The following is a 15415-nucleotide window of genomic DNA, read 5'->3' on the forward strand; positions in this document are numbered from 1 at the left end:
ACTACTGCAAGTAGATTTTGGCAACTAATCCAGGTATGTAACCTTGCTGAGTTTGGGCATTTAACATTCTGTGTTTCAGTGTTGTTTTGGTTTTTAAGAGTCATAATTCGTTACATTTATTATTTTAGGTAGCACAACTTTGTTGAAGACCACCATGAGAGGTGGTAAGAGGTACTTTCAGAGAGTTTACATATGTTTGAAGGCATGCAAGGATGGATTCATAAAGGGGTGTAGGCCTTTGATAGGCTTGGATGGGTGTTTCCTTAAAGGATATTGTAAGGGTGTATTGCTTGCAGCTGTAGGAGTGGATGGGGAGAACTCATTGTACCCCATAGCTTATGCAATAGTGGAGAAGGAGAACACAGAGACATGGAAGTAGTTTGTGGAGATATTAAAGGAAGATTTACAAGTTGAAAATCCATCAAAATTCACATTAATGAGTGATAGGCAGAAAGGGTTGGAGAATGCCATGAAATCTTTGTGGGATGGGGCACATGTGTGATATTGTGTGAGACACATGCATTCAGATTTTAAGAAAGATTTTCCTGGTTTATTGTTAAAGCAGTTGTTATGGGCAGCTGCTCGAGCTTCCACTAAAGAAGAGTTTGTGAAATGCATGAAAGCAATTAAGGATGTTAATGAGAGTGCATATAACTGGTTAATGGCGAAGAATACATCTGAATGGACAATATCATATTTCGATGACTCTGTGAAATGTGATATGGTGTTAAACAATATGTGTGAGAGTTTCAACTCCGCTATACTTGAAGCTAAAGACAAGGATGTTGTCATGCTCCTAGAGAAGATTAGATTTTGGTTGATGGTTAGATTTTGCAAAAAGAGGGAAAGCATCAACAAATGGAGAGATGGGATTAGCAAGCAGATATGGGATCTCCTTGAGAAAAAGAAAGAGGTAGCAAAAAAATATCACACAAATAGAGCAGATGCATTTAACTTTCAGGTTACTCACGAGACTGATGGGTCCTTTGTGGTAGACCTAATTGCTCTCACATGCACTTGTTGGAAGTTTGAGTTGAATGGTTTGCCTTGTAGTCATGCAGTGGCAGCCATTTGGAAAAGAGGGCTCAATGTGCTAGACTATGTGCATGACTACTATAAGAAAGAGAGCTTCATACATGCGTATGAAGTGGTTGTGCAACCTATGCCAAGTTCGGGTAAATGGACATCTTCAAGCACTCCTCCAATCCTTCCACCTCCCGAATACAAACTTCCTGGTAGACCAAAAAGGTCTAGGAAGAGGGAGGTAGATGAGCCCCCTGCTGGTGCCACAAAATCTAACAGACATGGATAAAAAATACATTGTAATAAATGTGGTGGTGAAGGACATAACCAAAGTTCTTGTACAAGTAAAAACACAGCAAAAGTAAACTTGTATTGCTTGTTTTTAAGATATTTTTGTGTTTGGCTATGTGTTGCAATTCATACTATTGCTTTTATTATTTAGGCTACACAAGCGAAGAAGCAGGGCATACCCCTTGCAAAAACTCTGAAAGTGGATACCATAAAAAGGAAGGAAAGACTTAAGAGGCAAAGAACTAGGGAGGTTTCTTCAACTAGTCAACTAAGCAATATTCTTAACTGAATTTGTGTTCATATGTATTTTTTGATGTGCTTTGCACAACTGTACTGAGTTATTCAGTGTTAGTTTTTCTCTATTTTGATGTCAGTAGAATTGAACAATCTTTTGAGAGGAGAGGATAGGGCTGGCTTTATATGTTTTGATGTGAGGAGAGTACTATATTTTGTATTTTTTAATTACTTGTCTAGGTGAACAATGTTTTGAGAGCTTAGTCTCTGTAATGTCTACCTTTTTGAGAAATCTAAAAGAATACCATTTTGAGCAATCTAAAAGAACAAATATACATGTTCTATGTATGAAAACATATACAGTTTATGTTTGTTGTTCTTGTTTTATTATTGTTCTTGTTTTATTATTGTTGTGTTGGTTAGTCCACTTTATTTAGATCTAATTTCATAGGAACCATTTATTCTTGCTTGGTTGATAGTGGTTATATCGATTATACTTTTTTAATCTTCCCCTAGCCTCTAAAAATGGCCATATTGATCATTCACAATGACTAAGTTTATTATATGTACTTATTCACCTCATCCATTGTATTGGATATGTTCCACTATTGTCCACTTTCTTGACGGTTTACAATTTTAGAGAATGGAACATTCACATCTTTTCTAATTCCAGTTTTTAAACCAAGTGTCATTGCCATCTTAATCTTACAATCTCTCTTTTGGGAAAGTAAACAAAATCTTGTTTAGCACATCCATTATGTATATAAGCTATTATTGAAGCTGCAAATATATTTATCTCTTAGGTAGAAAATCAAAGTTTTACATCAAGAATTGAAAGCTGCAAATAAAATAGCCCTATAGTTTCAAATTGAAATCAAGTATTAATCTCCTTTATAGTAACCAAAATTGCTCTTGAAAAAAACAAAAGACAAAATAGAATATGCAGTAGTAGAAAAGAATACATAGACTCACTAAACTAATTTACTCCTCAAGAATCCTCTGCTATGTATTCTCAGCAAGGGGCAAAAAAAAAAACAAATAAATCTGTCTGTATGGACTATGTTGATGCTGTTAGAAAGAATTAATAATGCTCTAAACCCTGAAGTCACTTAAATAGTCCTGAGTAGAAATATATAGATTTCAGTGACTGTTAATCGAAGTCAGATCTGCCACTTTGCCTTAGTCTTACGTTTTGATGAAACATAATTTGACCGTCTTAGTTACCTGTAAGCTATCTATCCTCCAAGTGACTTCTGCCTATATCCATATTTCATCCTTTCATTTAATTTCTCTTTTGTTTTTCTTTTCTTGTCCATCTTTAGTCTATATCTTTGTTCTCTCTCTCTTTCATATGTACCTTGCCAATGCACTTCCCCAGTTAATGGCCATAACCACATCTCACTTGGATGGTCACCATCATCAGCAGCCTCTGCTAGATCTTCATCCATTCTTTTTAACAAAGAAATATTGAAGTATTTTGCCCACATATGTCCTTGCCGTAGCTCAACTGGGTGTTGCTCTTGCAATGAACCCGAGTGTTGATCTTCATCCATTCTAAAATATATACTTGATAAATATATGAGCACTAATGAAAATGCATAACAACAAAGTCAATAGGTAATTGTTGAAGCTTTATTAGGGACAAAGTCTATACATTTTACAAAAATCTCAGTTTTACCTTAAATTACATACCAACACAAAAACAAAACAAGCAAAGAAATAATAATTGTTCTTTTTCCATATTTTCTCCAAAAACCAAATTGTTCACAAGATGATTCAATCAATTTACTACTCTCAGCACAACTTTGGAAAAATGAATCAACTTCTTCACAAAGTTTATCAATTCTTCCCCTCTCTAAAGCATGGATTTTACTCTCTAAATCACGTATTTTCTTCAAAAGTCTGGGAATCACTTCAATAGACCTTGCACACATGGGGAATCAATCCATTTGAAGAAATTGCAACCTCCTGAATCCTGCAATTTTTTCTCTAAGCAAACTTAGGGCAAACTTTAAAATAAAAAACCCAGATGAAAGAAAAAATGGGGCAAAATAATTAACACAAATTAAAGCTAGAAACTTATCCGCATCTTATGGCATGTAAAGAAACGACGACCTGGGTTGTCTAGAGTCCAAGTGGTTCGTTCAACTGCAGGTTCTCGCTCTCTACAATTACAAAACTCCATGAATGTTCTTCTTTTTGTATTCTTCAAATACAAGAAGTTTTTCGTCCTTTTCTTTTCTTTTATTTTCCCTGTGATTTTCGTCTCTTACAATCCTTCTTCTTCTTCTTCGTGATCTTCTCTCTCTTTCTCTGATGTTATTTTGTTTTTCTTTTACTTTTTCAGTTTTTTATTTTAAATGCTTTAATAATAATATAATATAATTAAATTAGTTATATTTTTAAATATATTCAGATGGTTTTAAAATACTTTATTTGTTTTATTTTAATTTACAAGTGGACTAATCTTGGAGTGCCACTTGTCCTCTTATATGTCAAAGCTAAACTCTAACTATGGGTACTAACAAAATGCCAGAAAAATTAACGGTTGGGTACTTTTGCCACCAAAAAAATAGTTTAGGTATTTAAGTGTTAGTAATTTGAAAGTTTGGGTATTTTAGCCGCAAATTTCCCTTTTGAGAATAACAAAAAATTGTTTTCAAGTTTTTTTTTGTCAATTTTTTTTCTCAAGTAACATTTTTAATGATTATTATCTCACATCAATTTCTCTCTCATTAATTTATTTCTCCTCACTTTTTCTCTCCTCACTTTCTCTTACATCACTTTCTCTCTCATCACTTTTGATCTCGTTTTCTTCTCTCTCATCACTTATTATCACTTTATTTTATATCTCATCACTGCCTATATCCTCATTTTGTCTCTGCTCATTTTTTTCTCTCATCACTGTCTCTCTTATTTTTTTTCTTGCATCAATTTCTCTATTCTCAATTTTTTCCTCATAATTTCTCTCTTTACTTTCTCTCTCCTTATTTTTCATCGCTTTTTCTTTCACATTACTTTATCTCATAATTTATTACAAATTTTTAAAAGATTTTTCTCTTTGTAAATGTTGACCGCGTTTTTGGCCAACGACGTGTGAACGTAAAAAACAATAAAACCTTCAAGAGAAAATAAACGACACAGACGGTTTTATAGTGGTTCAGCCCCAATGTGTTGGTAATAGCCTAGTCCACTTAGAGTCGTGATTATAGATCTGCACTCAAGATCAGATGAACTTGAGTCAACCGAGTTTCTTCAGTGTAGATTACAAGAATACAAGAATTCTCTCAAATACAAGTACTCTCTCTCTCTAGAAAATAAGAATTCAATCGAAAGCTCCAAAATCCAAAAGTCCCTTTCTGATGCCATAAGCCTTGTATTTATAGGCTTAGGATCGCATAGATGATATCCCCCATAATCGGGATATTTTATTATTCACATTTTATTTAAATTACAACAATATTCAAAATGTAACAGTACACCATATTCGTGGGATAAATAAGAGATTCCCGCGTATGCCAAGACCGATTCTTGTTGAAGCCGTTTCTGGGAATCTTGACGTAGTCCTGCTCTATCTAGTTGATCCATATCACCTTCAGTCTGGTCGGCCACACCTTTACTGGGCAGTCATGCACTTAGCTGGGCAGACATGCACTTAGCTGGGCAGACATGCACTTGACTGGTCAGACTTGGTCATGACCGATCGGCCAAGTTCATGCCTGGTCGGACAAAGTCATGCCTGGTGAAAAAGAGAAGCTGAATTTCAATCTTTCACAAGTTTTAAACTAAATTCTTCAAGCATGAATGTTGTTGCCAAAAATATGAATCAAGTGTTTCACCCTTTAGTGCATGCATAGCTTTTCCTAAACAATTTCAATCACCAAAAATCAAGCTAGACCTTGGTCCTCAAGCTTAAATAATGTCTCCATAAGTTATTTAGTGATTCCCTCTCCACTAATGTAGAGAAACACCACACCAAAGATCAATAGGACTTTATCAAGCTTGTAATGATAGGCTAGGGTAAAGGTAGGATAAGAGAGATGCATTTTTTTGCGCAAATCACCCTAAACACCTCAATCTTTCTAGGACCTAAATACATAAATGCACACATTAATTTCCCCAAAGAAAACCCCACAACACTATAAATCTTGCCACTAGTCTTTATTACTAACATACAAAGACAATAACTCAAACAACTTTTCCTTTATTTGAAAAGTACACCCCCAAACTTATTTACAAACATACATACTCTTTTTTTCTTTTCTTTTCCTTTGATTTCTGATTTTTTAGAAGCTTTGATGCAAGAGAGTGTACTTCTTAATTTCTTTTTTTTATATATATATATATTTTATAAAAATAAACAACTAAATGGCAAGATTACAAGAAGATTGAGAACACACTACCCCCCAAACTTAAAGTCAACATTGTCCCCAATGGTGAAAACAAGCAAAATAAGAAAAGGAAAACGCTCACCCAATTTTCTTGCTCACACTCACTCATCACAACCCCCCAAAATGCACAACAAATAAATCCTAGAAAGATCAAGGTGCTAAAAGGGTGTGGTGAAAAGAGGTGAATATATATATGTAAAGCTAGGCTAATGAGTGGCTAAGAAAGAAAAATGACACTTAAGCTCAATGGGGTGACTAGGGATAAAAATGCATACAAGGTAGGCTGCAAAGGCTCAAACAGTCCAAAGATGGCCTAAATCATGTCATCGGTGTGGTATTGTCTAGGATTTCGCCTCAAGGAAAATCACTAAATAATTCTAGAAACTTAAGCTCTCACAAGAAACTAGCTCTTTCTAGGGTCTCAAAATTGTTTAATCTAACTATGCACCAACTAAAAGGAGAAACAATTGCATCAATCAATGGCTAGAACATTCACATCCAAAGAATTTAGTTGAAAACTCAAGAAAGAAAAACATTCAGCGGCAACTTAGATTGAGTAAAGAAATCGTCATGTAGCCCCCTAGTTACATATGAACAAAAGCAAAGAGTATCGCTACAAGAGTAACTAAATAACAAGACAGGAACAGAACAAGCAAGAAAACACACACATCGAAGCAAAATAATAGATAATAAGAGTAGACCACCAGAGAGTTCAAGAACAGAATTAATTACAAAACAATAATAATAATAATTACAAATCAAAAGTGGGTTAAAGAATCTCCCTCCTCCTAGTCCTCAGAATTAGCAGCCGAAGGACTAGGGCCATCAGGCACAGCTGACGCGGTCCACGCCTCCAGGATGGAGTTGGGAAAGACTGGAAATGGAGCTGTTGGTTTGTTGAAGTTGCGCTGGAGGGATTTGATGAGGGCTGCATCCCGCTGCTTAGCATACTTCCAGTAAGCATGCTGTTGAGCTTCCATAGACACCAACCGACCAAGAATCTCCTGCTGCCGGGCAATGATGTCAGTGAGTGGAACTGGGGAAGGCACGGCGGAAGGCCCAGAGGCTGAGGCAGGTGCACGAGTCTGGCCAATCAGAGAGAAATCAATGTCTCGACGCTCGAAAAGGATATCCTCTGTGGAAGCAACATATACCCCAGCTCTAATGCATAGCTGTGTGATGAGGGAGGGAAAGAACAGCTTCCCTTTCTTCTTTCTAGCACAGCTAGCAAGCTGCCTAGAGATGATCTGGCCAACATTGACACCCAGCCCAGCCAGTATACAATACAGCAAGAACACCCTCTCTGTGGACACCGTGGTGTCATGTGTGGTGGGCAGTAATCGACACTTCAGAAAGCTGAGCCACACTGCAGCTTCAGGCAAAATGGAGGTGTGCAAGAGAGTGCGCACACCGCCAGAAGAGATGCACCATTGAGTTCCAGGGGCTGCGACGCACTGCAGCGCCTTGTCAAAATCAGCTGGGGTAGGTGCCAAGATCATTTCATTATAAGTTGAGCTGTCAACGTTGGCTAACCCAAAGAGGGCATTAATAGCCTCACCCGCAAAAGAGACCACCTTGCCGCGAACCAACACTTCAGAATTTTCAGCGAAGGCAAGGTTGGCATAAAATTCCTTGACCACTGGAATAATGTCATACTCTGGTTTCTGGCAGAAAAGTTCCCACTGGTGTTGCTCAATGACAGTAGTGATAAAGGCAGGCACCTCCCTAGTGGTAGGAAAAAATCCTCTCTCTGGAAACAATTTCTTGGTCTTTACAGATTCATGTCTGGCCTTGGCTTGAGCAAAAGTAAGTTTGCTGGTAGGACCTGAAGGGGTAGCTGGTTTCTTGGTTTTATGAGGTGGGGCAGCTGTGGTGGCAGCAGTGGCAGTCTTTTGTTGCTTTGGTGGGGGCACAATTGATGCTTGTGGGGCTGCTCTTTTGGATTTGGGTCGGGGTGGTTTTGATGTGGTGGTAGGAGCATTTCTGGCAGTTGGGGGAGGCAGTAAGAGTGGGGCAGTGGGGATTTGTGGGGTCTTTGGTGGGACAGTGGTGTTTTTGGATGCTTTCTTGGGTGGTTTGGTTGTTTGTGGGCTAGAGGTTGGTGGTGGGACAGTGTTGGTCTTTTTTCTCTGTGCTCGTGTTTTGATGGTCATGCTGTAAAATCAAAAATCCAAATCGACAAAGACAATTGGTGCCTCACCAGACAAACCAACAACCAGAATTTACTTCCCACAACCACAAATAGCTCAAATGATGTCTGATATCAATCAAAGTACCCCAGGGCCCAGAACAGGTCACAACAGATTAATCAGAACGGCTGAGAAATCAAGCTGCTCAATACTCAATGCAACACTACTAACTCGACTCCATCAGAATGAATAATCACATCTGTGCCAAACTCATAGATGAACCCAAAATTTCCAGAACAACACAACAGAACCCAGCTAGTAAGGAGAAGATTTACCCAGTAGGAGTCGAGTCGTGGTAATGAATACCCGGTGCAAAATGGAGCTTTGTGGCTGTGACACATGGAGCAGGGGCGCTGTAGGCTGGGGTCTCGTCTGACCAAGATTGAGGCAGGGACTCTCGGAATCACTTTGGGGTGCCGAAGGGGGGCTGGGTTTCTTGCGCTTGGACTGGGTGGAATGCCGCCTGGGGTCGAGGTGGTTGCTGACTGCGCGAAGAAGCGAGGGCAGGGACCCGCCTGGACTGGGTCGCGGCTTGCTCGGTTCGTGTGGGGCGGCTGAGTGGCGGGTTGTGTGTGGGCAATGGAGGCTGGGTGGCTGAGGGGTATGGGGTTTGTGAGGTTTCTGCTGGGTGAAGGGCGCCTGAATGTGGTTGTGTGGCTGGTTGGAGACGTGTGGTCGTGGGTTTGGGTTCGGTGAGAGGGGCGGTGGCTGGGTGAAGGCCGTGGGGTCGTGGGATGGCTCGGAGTGGTGAGGTCGTGGCGTCGTGGGGTCGTGGGGCAGGGGGCTAGGTGGGGTCGACTGGTGGGTCGGCTGGGTTCGTGGGTGTGGAAGATAGAGAGGGATGGGGTATTAGGGTATATACACATATATTTATATATATATATTATAAACTAAATAATTGAAATATATACAGATATATATTATACTGATATATATATAGATATATATATATAGTTTATAAATGTAATAAATTTTTTATTTTTTTTACTGAAGTTATATACATATATGTAGATTTTGTATAGTTATTTGTTTATACAAATATATATATTTTATATAATATGATACATGTGTATATGCCCCTGAATGAAACCACGACCCAGGAATTTTCTCTGCCCAGATTGCTAACATTTTGCCCAAGATTTGCTTCAGCAACCCAAATTTGACGTCACTCCCTTTTTTTTTCGGAAATCTTTGCGGCCATTTTGCTGAAGCAAAACTCTCGCAAAACCATCAGACTCCAGAATTACTTCCAAAACACCCTGTTTCTTGCTGTCTTAATACCTGAAACATCAAAATAAACATAAAACTGCTCCAAAACACCACAATAACATGGGATTAAAATTACAAAAAGTGAAATTAAAATAAAAATAAAAATAACTATAATTAAAAACACTCATATATATAAATATATATATATATTTTCTTGTTCTTTCTCTCTTTTCTTTCTGTTTTCCTCTTCTTTTTGTCTCTTTTTTTTTTTATATACAATATCAGTTTACACTTGCTTCTTGCTGGGTTGTCTTTAAATTAGTGCCTAAATCACTTGACAACCCAAATCAACCTTAGCTTTAAGGATCCTCTAAAGTGATGGAGGTCTTCTCGCGGTTGACCTCACCTCCCAAATAATGTTTCAGCTGCTGCCCATTCACTTTAAACTCCCTTCCTGATTGATCTTCACGAACCTCAACTGCTCCAAAGGGGTAAACTTGCACCACTGTGAATGGGCCAGACCAGCGGGACTTTAACTTGCCAGGAAATAACTTCAAGCGCGAGTTGAAAAGCAATACTTTCTGCCCCTTCTCAAAGACCCGAGCTTGAATTTTCTGATCATGCCACCTCTTAGTTTTCTCCTTGTACAACTTGGCATTTTCATAGGAGAACAACCTCATCTCTTCCAGCTCATTTAACTGTAACTTTCGAGCTTCTCCAGCAGCTTGGAGGTCCATATTCAGTCTCTTAGTGGCCCAATATGCCTTATGCTCCAACTCAACGGGCAAATGACAAGCTTTCCCAAACACCAAACGATACGGTGACATTCCCAAAGGGGTTTTGAAAGCCGTTCTATAGGCCCAAAGAGCATCATCCAATCTCTGAGACCAATCCTTTCTACTAGGATTCACCACTTTCTCTAGGATTCCCTTGATCTCCCTATTGGATATTTCCGCTTGACCATTGGTTTGGGGGTGGTAGGCTGTGGAAATCTTGTGCTTCACACTGTATTTGGCTAACAAAGCTGCCAAAATCTTGTTAACAAAGTGGGTGCCTTCATCGCTTATAAGAGCCCTTGGAGTGCCAAAGCGGGTGAACACATGCTTATGTAGGAACTTCATGACCACCTTGGAATCATTGGTAGGACTTGCCACTGCCTCAACCCACTTAGAGACGTAATCTACCACTACCAAGATATACAAATTGCCAAATGACTATGGAAATGGCCCCATGAAGTCGATTCCCCAAACATCAAACAATTCCACTTCAAGGATGCTATTCAAGGGCATTTCATTCCTTGCTGAAATATTTCCAACACGCTGGCAGCGATCACATCTCTTAGCAAATTCATGAGCATCCTTGAAGATAGAAGGCCAATAGTACCCCGATTGAAAAACCTTAGCGGCTGTCCGCTGCCCCCCAAAATGTCCACCATAAGGAGCTGAATGACAATGCTCTAGGATGCTAGAAACTTCCTCCTCAGGCACACAACGCCTCATGATTCGATCTGAACATTGTTTGTACAGATAGGGCTCATCCCAATAATAGAATCTCACATCATGAAAGAACTTCTTGAGTTGCTGCCTATTCAAATCAGGTGGCTGCAAACCACTCACCAAATAGTTGACAAAATCAGCGTACCATGGAATAGTGGTTTGGTTCACAACCAACAATTGCTCATCGGGGAATGTCTCTTTAATAGGCCCTTCATTTTGCTTTTCACTTCCAGCTTCAAGTCTAGATAAGTGGTCAGCCACTTGGTTCTCTGTTCCTTTTCTATCCCGAATTTCCATGTCAAATTCTTGAAGAAGCAACACCCATCGAATAAGTCGTGGCTTAGCATCCTTTTTGGCAATTAGATACTTGATTGCTGAATGGTCTGTATAAACTACCACTTTAGTCCCCACAAGATAAGCTCTAAACTTGTCAAAAGCAAACACCACCGCCAAAAGCTCTTTCTCGGTGGTAGTATAGTTCAATTGGGCATCGACTAATGTCTTGCTTGCATAATAAATGGAATGAAAAACCTTCTCTTTTCGCTGCCCAAGAACAGCCCCCACAGCAAAGTCACTAGCATCGCACATCAATTCAAAGGGGAGAGACCAATCCGGAGCTACAATGATGGGTGCGGTGATAAGAGCCTTTTTTAAAGTCACAAATGCTTCTTGACACTCCTTGGTGAACTCAAATGCTCGATTTTGCTCAAGTAAAGAACAAAGGGGCTTAGAAATCTTCGAAAAATCTTTTATAAACCTCCTATAGAAGCCCGCATGCCCCAAAAAGCTTCTAATCCCCTTGACTGTAGTAGGTGGTGGCAATTTTTCTATAACTTCCAGCTTTGCTCTATCCACTTCTATGCCCTTGTTAGAAATTCTATGGCCCAACACAATGCCTTCTTGAACCATGAAATGACATTTTTCCCAATTGAGTACCAAGTGTGTTTCTTCACATCTAGCCAAGACTTGCTCCAAGTTAGCCAAACAAGTGTCAAAAGACTCCCAAAATACTGAAAAATCATCCATGAAGACTTCAAGAGACTTTTCCACCATATCTGAGAATATTGCCATCATACAACGTTGGAAAGTGGCAGGGGCGTTGCACAGTCCAAAAGGCATCCTCCTAAAGGCAAAGGTGCCATAAGGACAAGTAAAGGTAGTCTTCTCTTGGTCTTCCGGTGCGATGGAAATTTGATTATAGGCTGAATACCCATCAAGGAAACAATAGAACTCCTTTCCCGCCAACCGATCAAGCATTTGGTCAATAAATGGCAGTGGGAAGTGATCTTTGCGAGTAGCCTTATTCAACTTCCTATAGTCCATACAAACACGCCAGCCCATCACTTGTCTTGTGGGAATCAACTCATTGTTTTCATTAGCCACCACCGTGACTCCACCTTTTTTAGGAACACACTGAATTGGGCTGACCCAAGAACTGTCTGAAATTGGGTAAACAATGCCATAATCCAGCCACTTAATTATCTCTTTTCTAACCACTTCCTTCATGATAGGATTAAGCCTTCGTTGCTGCTCAACAAAATTATTACAGCAATCCTCCAATAGAATTTTATGCATACAAAATGAGGGACTTATCCCCTTGATATCCGCCATAGTCCAACTAATGGCCCTTGTGTATTTCTTCAAAACAGCCAGCAACAAACTCTCTTTTTCAGCTCCTAACATAGCTGAAATAATCACAGGCAAGGTCTCGTCTTCTCTCAAATAGGCATACTTCAAGTGACTAGGCAAAGGCTTCAACTCTAATTTTGGTGGCTCTTGAATAGAAGGCTTAGGAGGCTTAAAATTCCCTTCCGACAAATTCAATGACTCAAAAGGCCTCCTGAATTTAGCAAATGGCTGCGTTGACTCCACCCATGTAACTTGGGTTTCTTCCTCTTCACTTAATCTTTCAAGCTCTTCAAGTGACCTCACCCCCACTCCATCTTTACAAGCTTCCTTATGGAATTTTTCAGCGACAATAGACTCAATTACACTTAGCCTATTACATTCCTCAACCTCATCCGGAAACTTCATAGCATTGAACACGTTGAAAGTCACTTGTTGGTCATTCACCCTCATAGTAAGCTCCCCTTTTTGTACATCAATCAAGGTCCTCCTGGTAGCTAGAAATGGCCTACCCAAGATAATAGGAACATCTCTATCCGCTTCATAATCAAGGATGATGAAATCAGCCGGAAAGATGAATTTGTCAACTTGCACAAGTACATCTTCAATTTTTCCTTCCGGGTGTGCCATAGAACGATCTGCTAATTGCAAAGTCACTGTGGTTGGTCTTGCTTCTCCAATCCCCAACTTCTTGAAAATCGACATGGGCATCAAATTGATACTATCCCCCAAGTCACAAAGTGCTCTACCAACGTCTCTACCACCAATAGAACAAGGAATTGTGAAGCTGCCTGGATCCTTCAATTTAGGAGGAATTTTACTCTTCAATATAGCACTACAGCCTTCAGTCAACGCCACTGTTTCAAATTCACCAAGACTCCTCTTTTTAGTTAAAATATCTTTCAAAAACTTCACATAGTTGGGCATTTGCTCCAAAGCTTCCACTAATGGTATATTGATGTGAAGTTGTTTCAAAACATCTAAAAATCTCCGGAATTGACTATCTTGTTGCTGCCTTTGAAAGCGTTGAGGAAATGGTGGAGGTGGCTTGCTTGTAGACTCTCCTGTAGCATTTTCCGGAGGAATTGCTGCAGCAATTGCTTCAGGATCAGCATTTAATTCTTTTGATTTCACAGATTTGTCTCCTTTGTCCCCACTACTTTGGATTGAAGTGGGCTCGCTGTTTCTGGCACAATTATCCTCAGTAAGTTCCACATTTTTGCCACTTCTCAAGGTAACCGCCTTGCAATGCTCCTTGCCATCTTTTCTTGGATTTTTTGTATCACTAGGCAAGGTGCCTTGTGGTCTATTCCTTAGCTCATTAGCAAGCTGCCCCAGCTGAGTTTCTAGATTCCTCAAGGATGCCGCTTGACTCTGAATTACAGCATCGTTCTTGGCCATATATTCATTCATTAAACTCTCCAAAGAGCTTGATTGAGACACTTGAGGATGAGGTGGTTGAGCTCTTTGTTGTTGTTGAGAAAACCCCGGTGGGTATGTAGGCTTGTTTTGCATTGGTGCTCCGCTTGAACTAGCTCCTTGACCCCCCCATGAGAAGTTCGGATGGTTCCTCCAACCCGGATTGTAAGAGTTCGAATATGGGTTGTTACGACTCACATTTTGATTCCCCAAGTAACAAACTGATGCAGGATTTGATGGACAGCTGTCAAATGTGTGCCCATCTCCACAATAAACACAAGAAACATCTGCCACTTGGCCCATAGCAGCTGGCTGTACCATTCCCCCCAAACTCATGTTCTTGAGAAGGTTAGTCATTGAAGAAACATGAGCTGTCAAAGCTGTCAATGCATCAACTTCAAGTAAACCAGCCACTTTTCGACTTGTTGAGGCTCTAACATTGGACCATTGATAATTGTTGCTAGCTATCCTCTCCAAAATCTCATAGGCTTCATTATAGGACTTAGAGAGAATAGCCCCATTGGTTGAAGCATCTAACACCATACGAGTGGAAGAATTGAGCCCATTGTAGAAAGTCTCCATTTGTATACAATGTGGGATCCCGTGGTGTGGGCACTTTCTCAATAATTCCTTGAATCTCTCCCACGCTTCACAGAATGATTCATCTTCCAGCTGCTGAAATGACATGATTTCATTGTGAAACTTGGCATTTTTGGTAGGGGGAAAGTACTTCATCAGGAATTTTTCAGCCAACTCATTCCATGTAGTCACCGAGTCGGGAGGAAGAGTGTTGAGCCAAGCTCTAGCTCGATCCCTCAAAGAGAAAGGGAACAATTTCAACCTTAGGGCCTCATCAGTCACTCCTTGTAGCTTGAAGGAGTCACTCACCTCCAAAAATGAACGAAGATGAAGGTGAGGATCCTCAGTAGGCAGCCCACTAAATTGACCCACTGTTTGCAACATTTGGAACATCACGGGCTTTAACTCAAATTGGGGTGCTTGAATTTCAGGCCTAACAATGCCCGGATTTAGCTCATTAAACATGGGGGCAGCGTACTCCCTTATGGCTCTCTCTCTATCATCAGCCATAGCAATTGTATTAGTGACATTATTAGCACCCTCAACTCCTTCAACCTCTTCAGCCATATTAAGGCGATTTTGAGCCCGTTGTTCCCTTAGTCTTCTTCTAATTGTTCTTTCAATCTCGGGGTCAATAGGAGCTAGTTCAATGTCTTCTTGCTCGTTCATATAGTAAATCACCTTAGAAAACACAAGAGCAAGCAAACAAAGTCAGATCAACAAAGGAAAAAAAATAAATTGCAAGTAATTAATTTTACAAGAATTTCTAATTTCAATCCCCGGCAACGGTGCCAAAAACTTGTTGTGAAAATTGATTCGATTAAAATGTGCAAGTGTACACAGTCACAAAACAAGTAATAAAGTAGTAAGTATTCAAGATCGTCTCCACAGGGATTGCAAATTAAAACTAAATGCAAAAATTAATTACTAAGCAATTACACTAGTGAACAAATTGAAT

General features: G+C 39.8%; 1 protein-coding gene and 1 non-coding gene across 2 annotated transcripts; both read left to right on the top strand.

The window, feature by feature from the left end:
* Nucleotides 1–517: 517 nt before the first annotated feature.
* Nucleotides 518–1312, top strand: LOC133785374 (uncharacterized). Its single transcript, XM_062224620.1, has one exon. It carries the CDS (start codon nucleotides 518–520, stop codon nucleotides 1310–1312), a length of 795 nt encoding a protein of 264 aa, XP_062080604.1.
* A 13164-nt stretch (nucleotides 1313–14476) lies between these two features.
* Nucleotides 14477–14582, top strand: LOC133787570 (small nucleolar RNA R71). Its single transcript, XR_009872584.1, has one exon. It is a non-coding gene; the product is annotated as a small nucleolar RNA R71 (small nucleolar RNA).
* Nucleotides 14583–15415: the final 833 nt, after the last annotated feature.

This window comes from Humulus lupulus, chromosome 6 (genome assembly GCF_963169125.1).
Source record: "Humulus lupulus chromosome 6, drHumLupu1.1, whole genome shotgun sequence".
In the NCBI taxonomy this organism is placed as follows: Eukaryota; Viridiplantae; Streptophyta; class Magnoliopsida; order Rosales; family Cannabaceae; genus Humulus; species Humulus lupulus.

Excerpts from the sequence above, each read along its gene's own strand:
- LOC133785374 (XM_062224620.1), top strand. The coding sequence starts at position 518 with ATGCATTCAGATTTTAAGAAAGATTTTCCTGGTTTATTGTTAAAGCAG.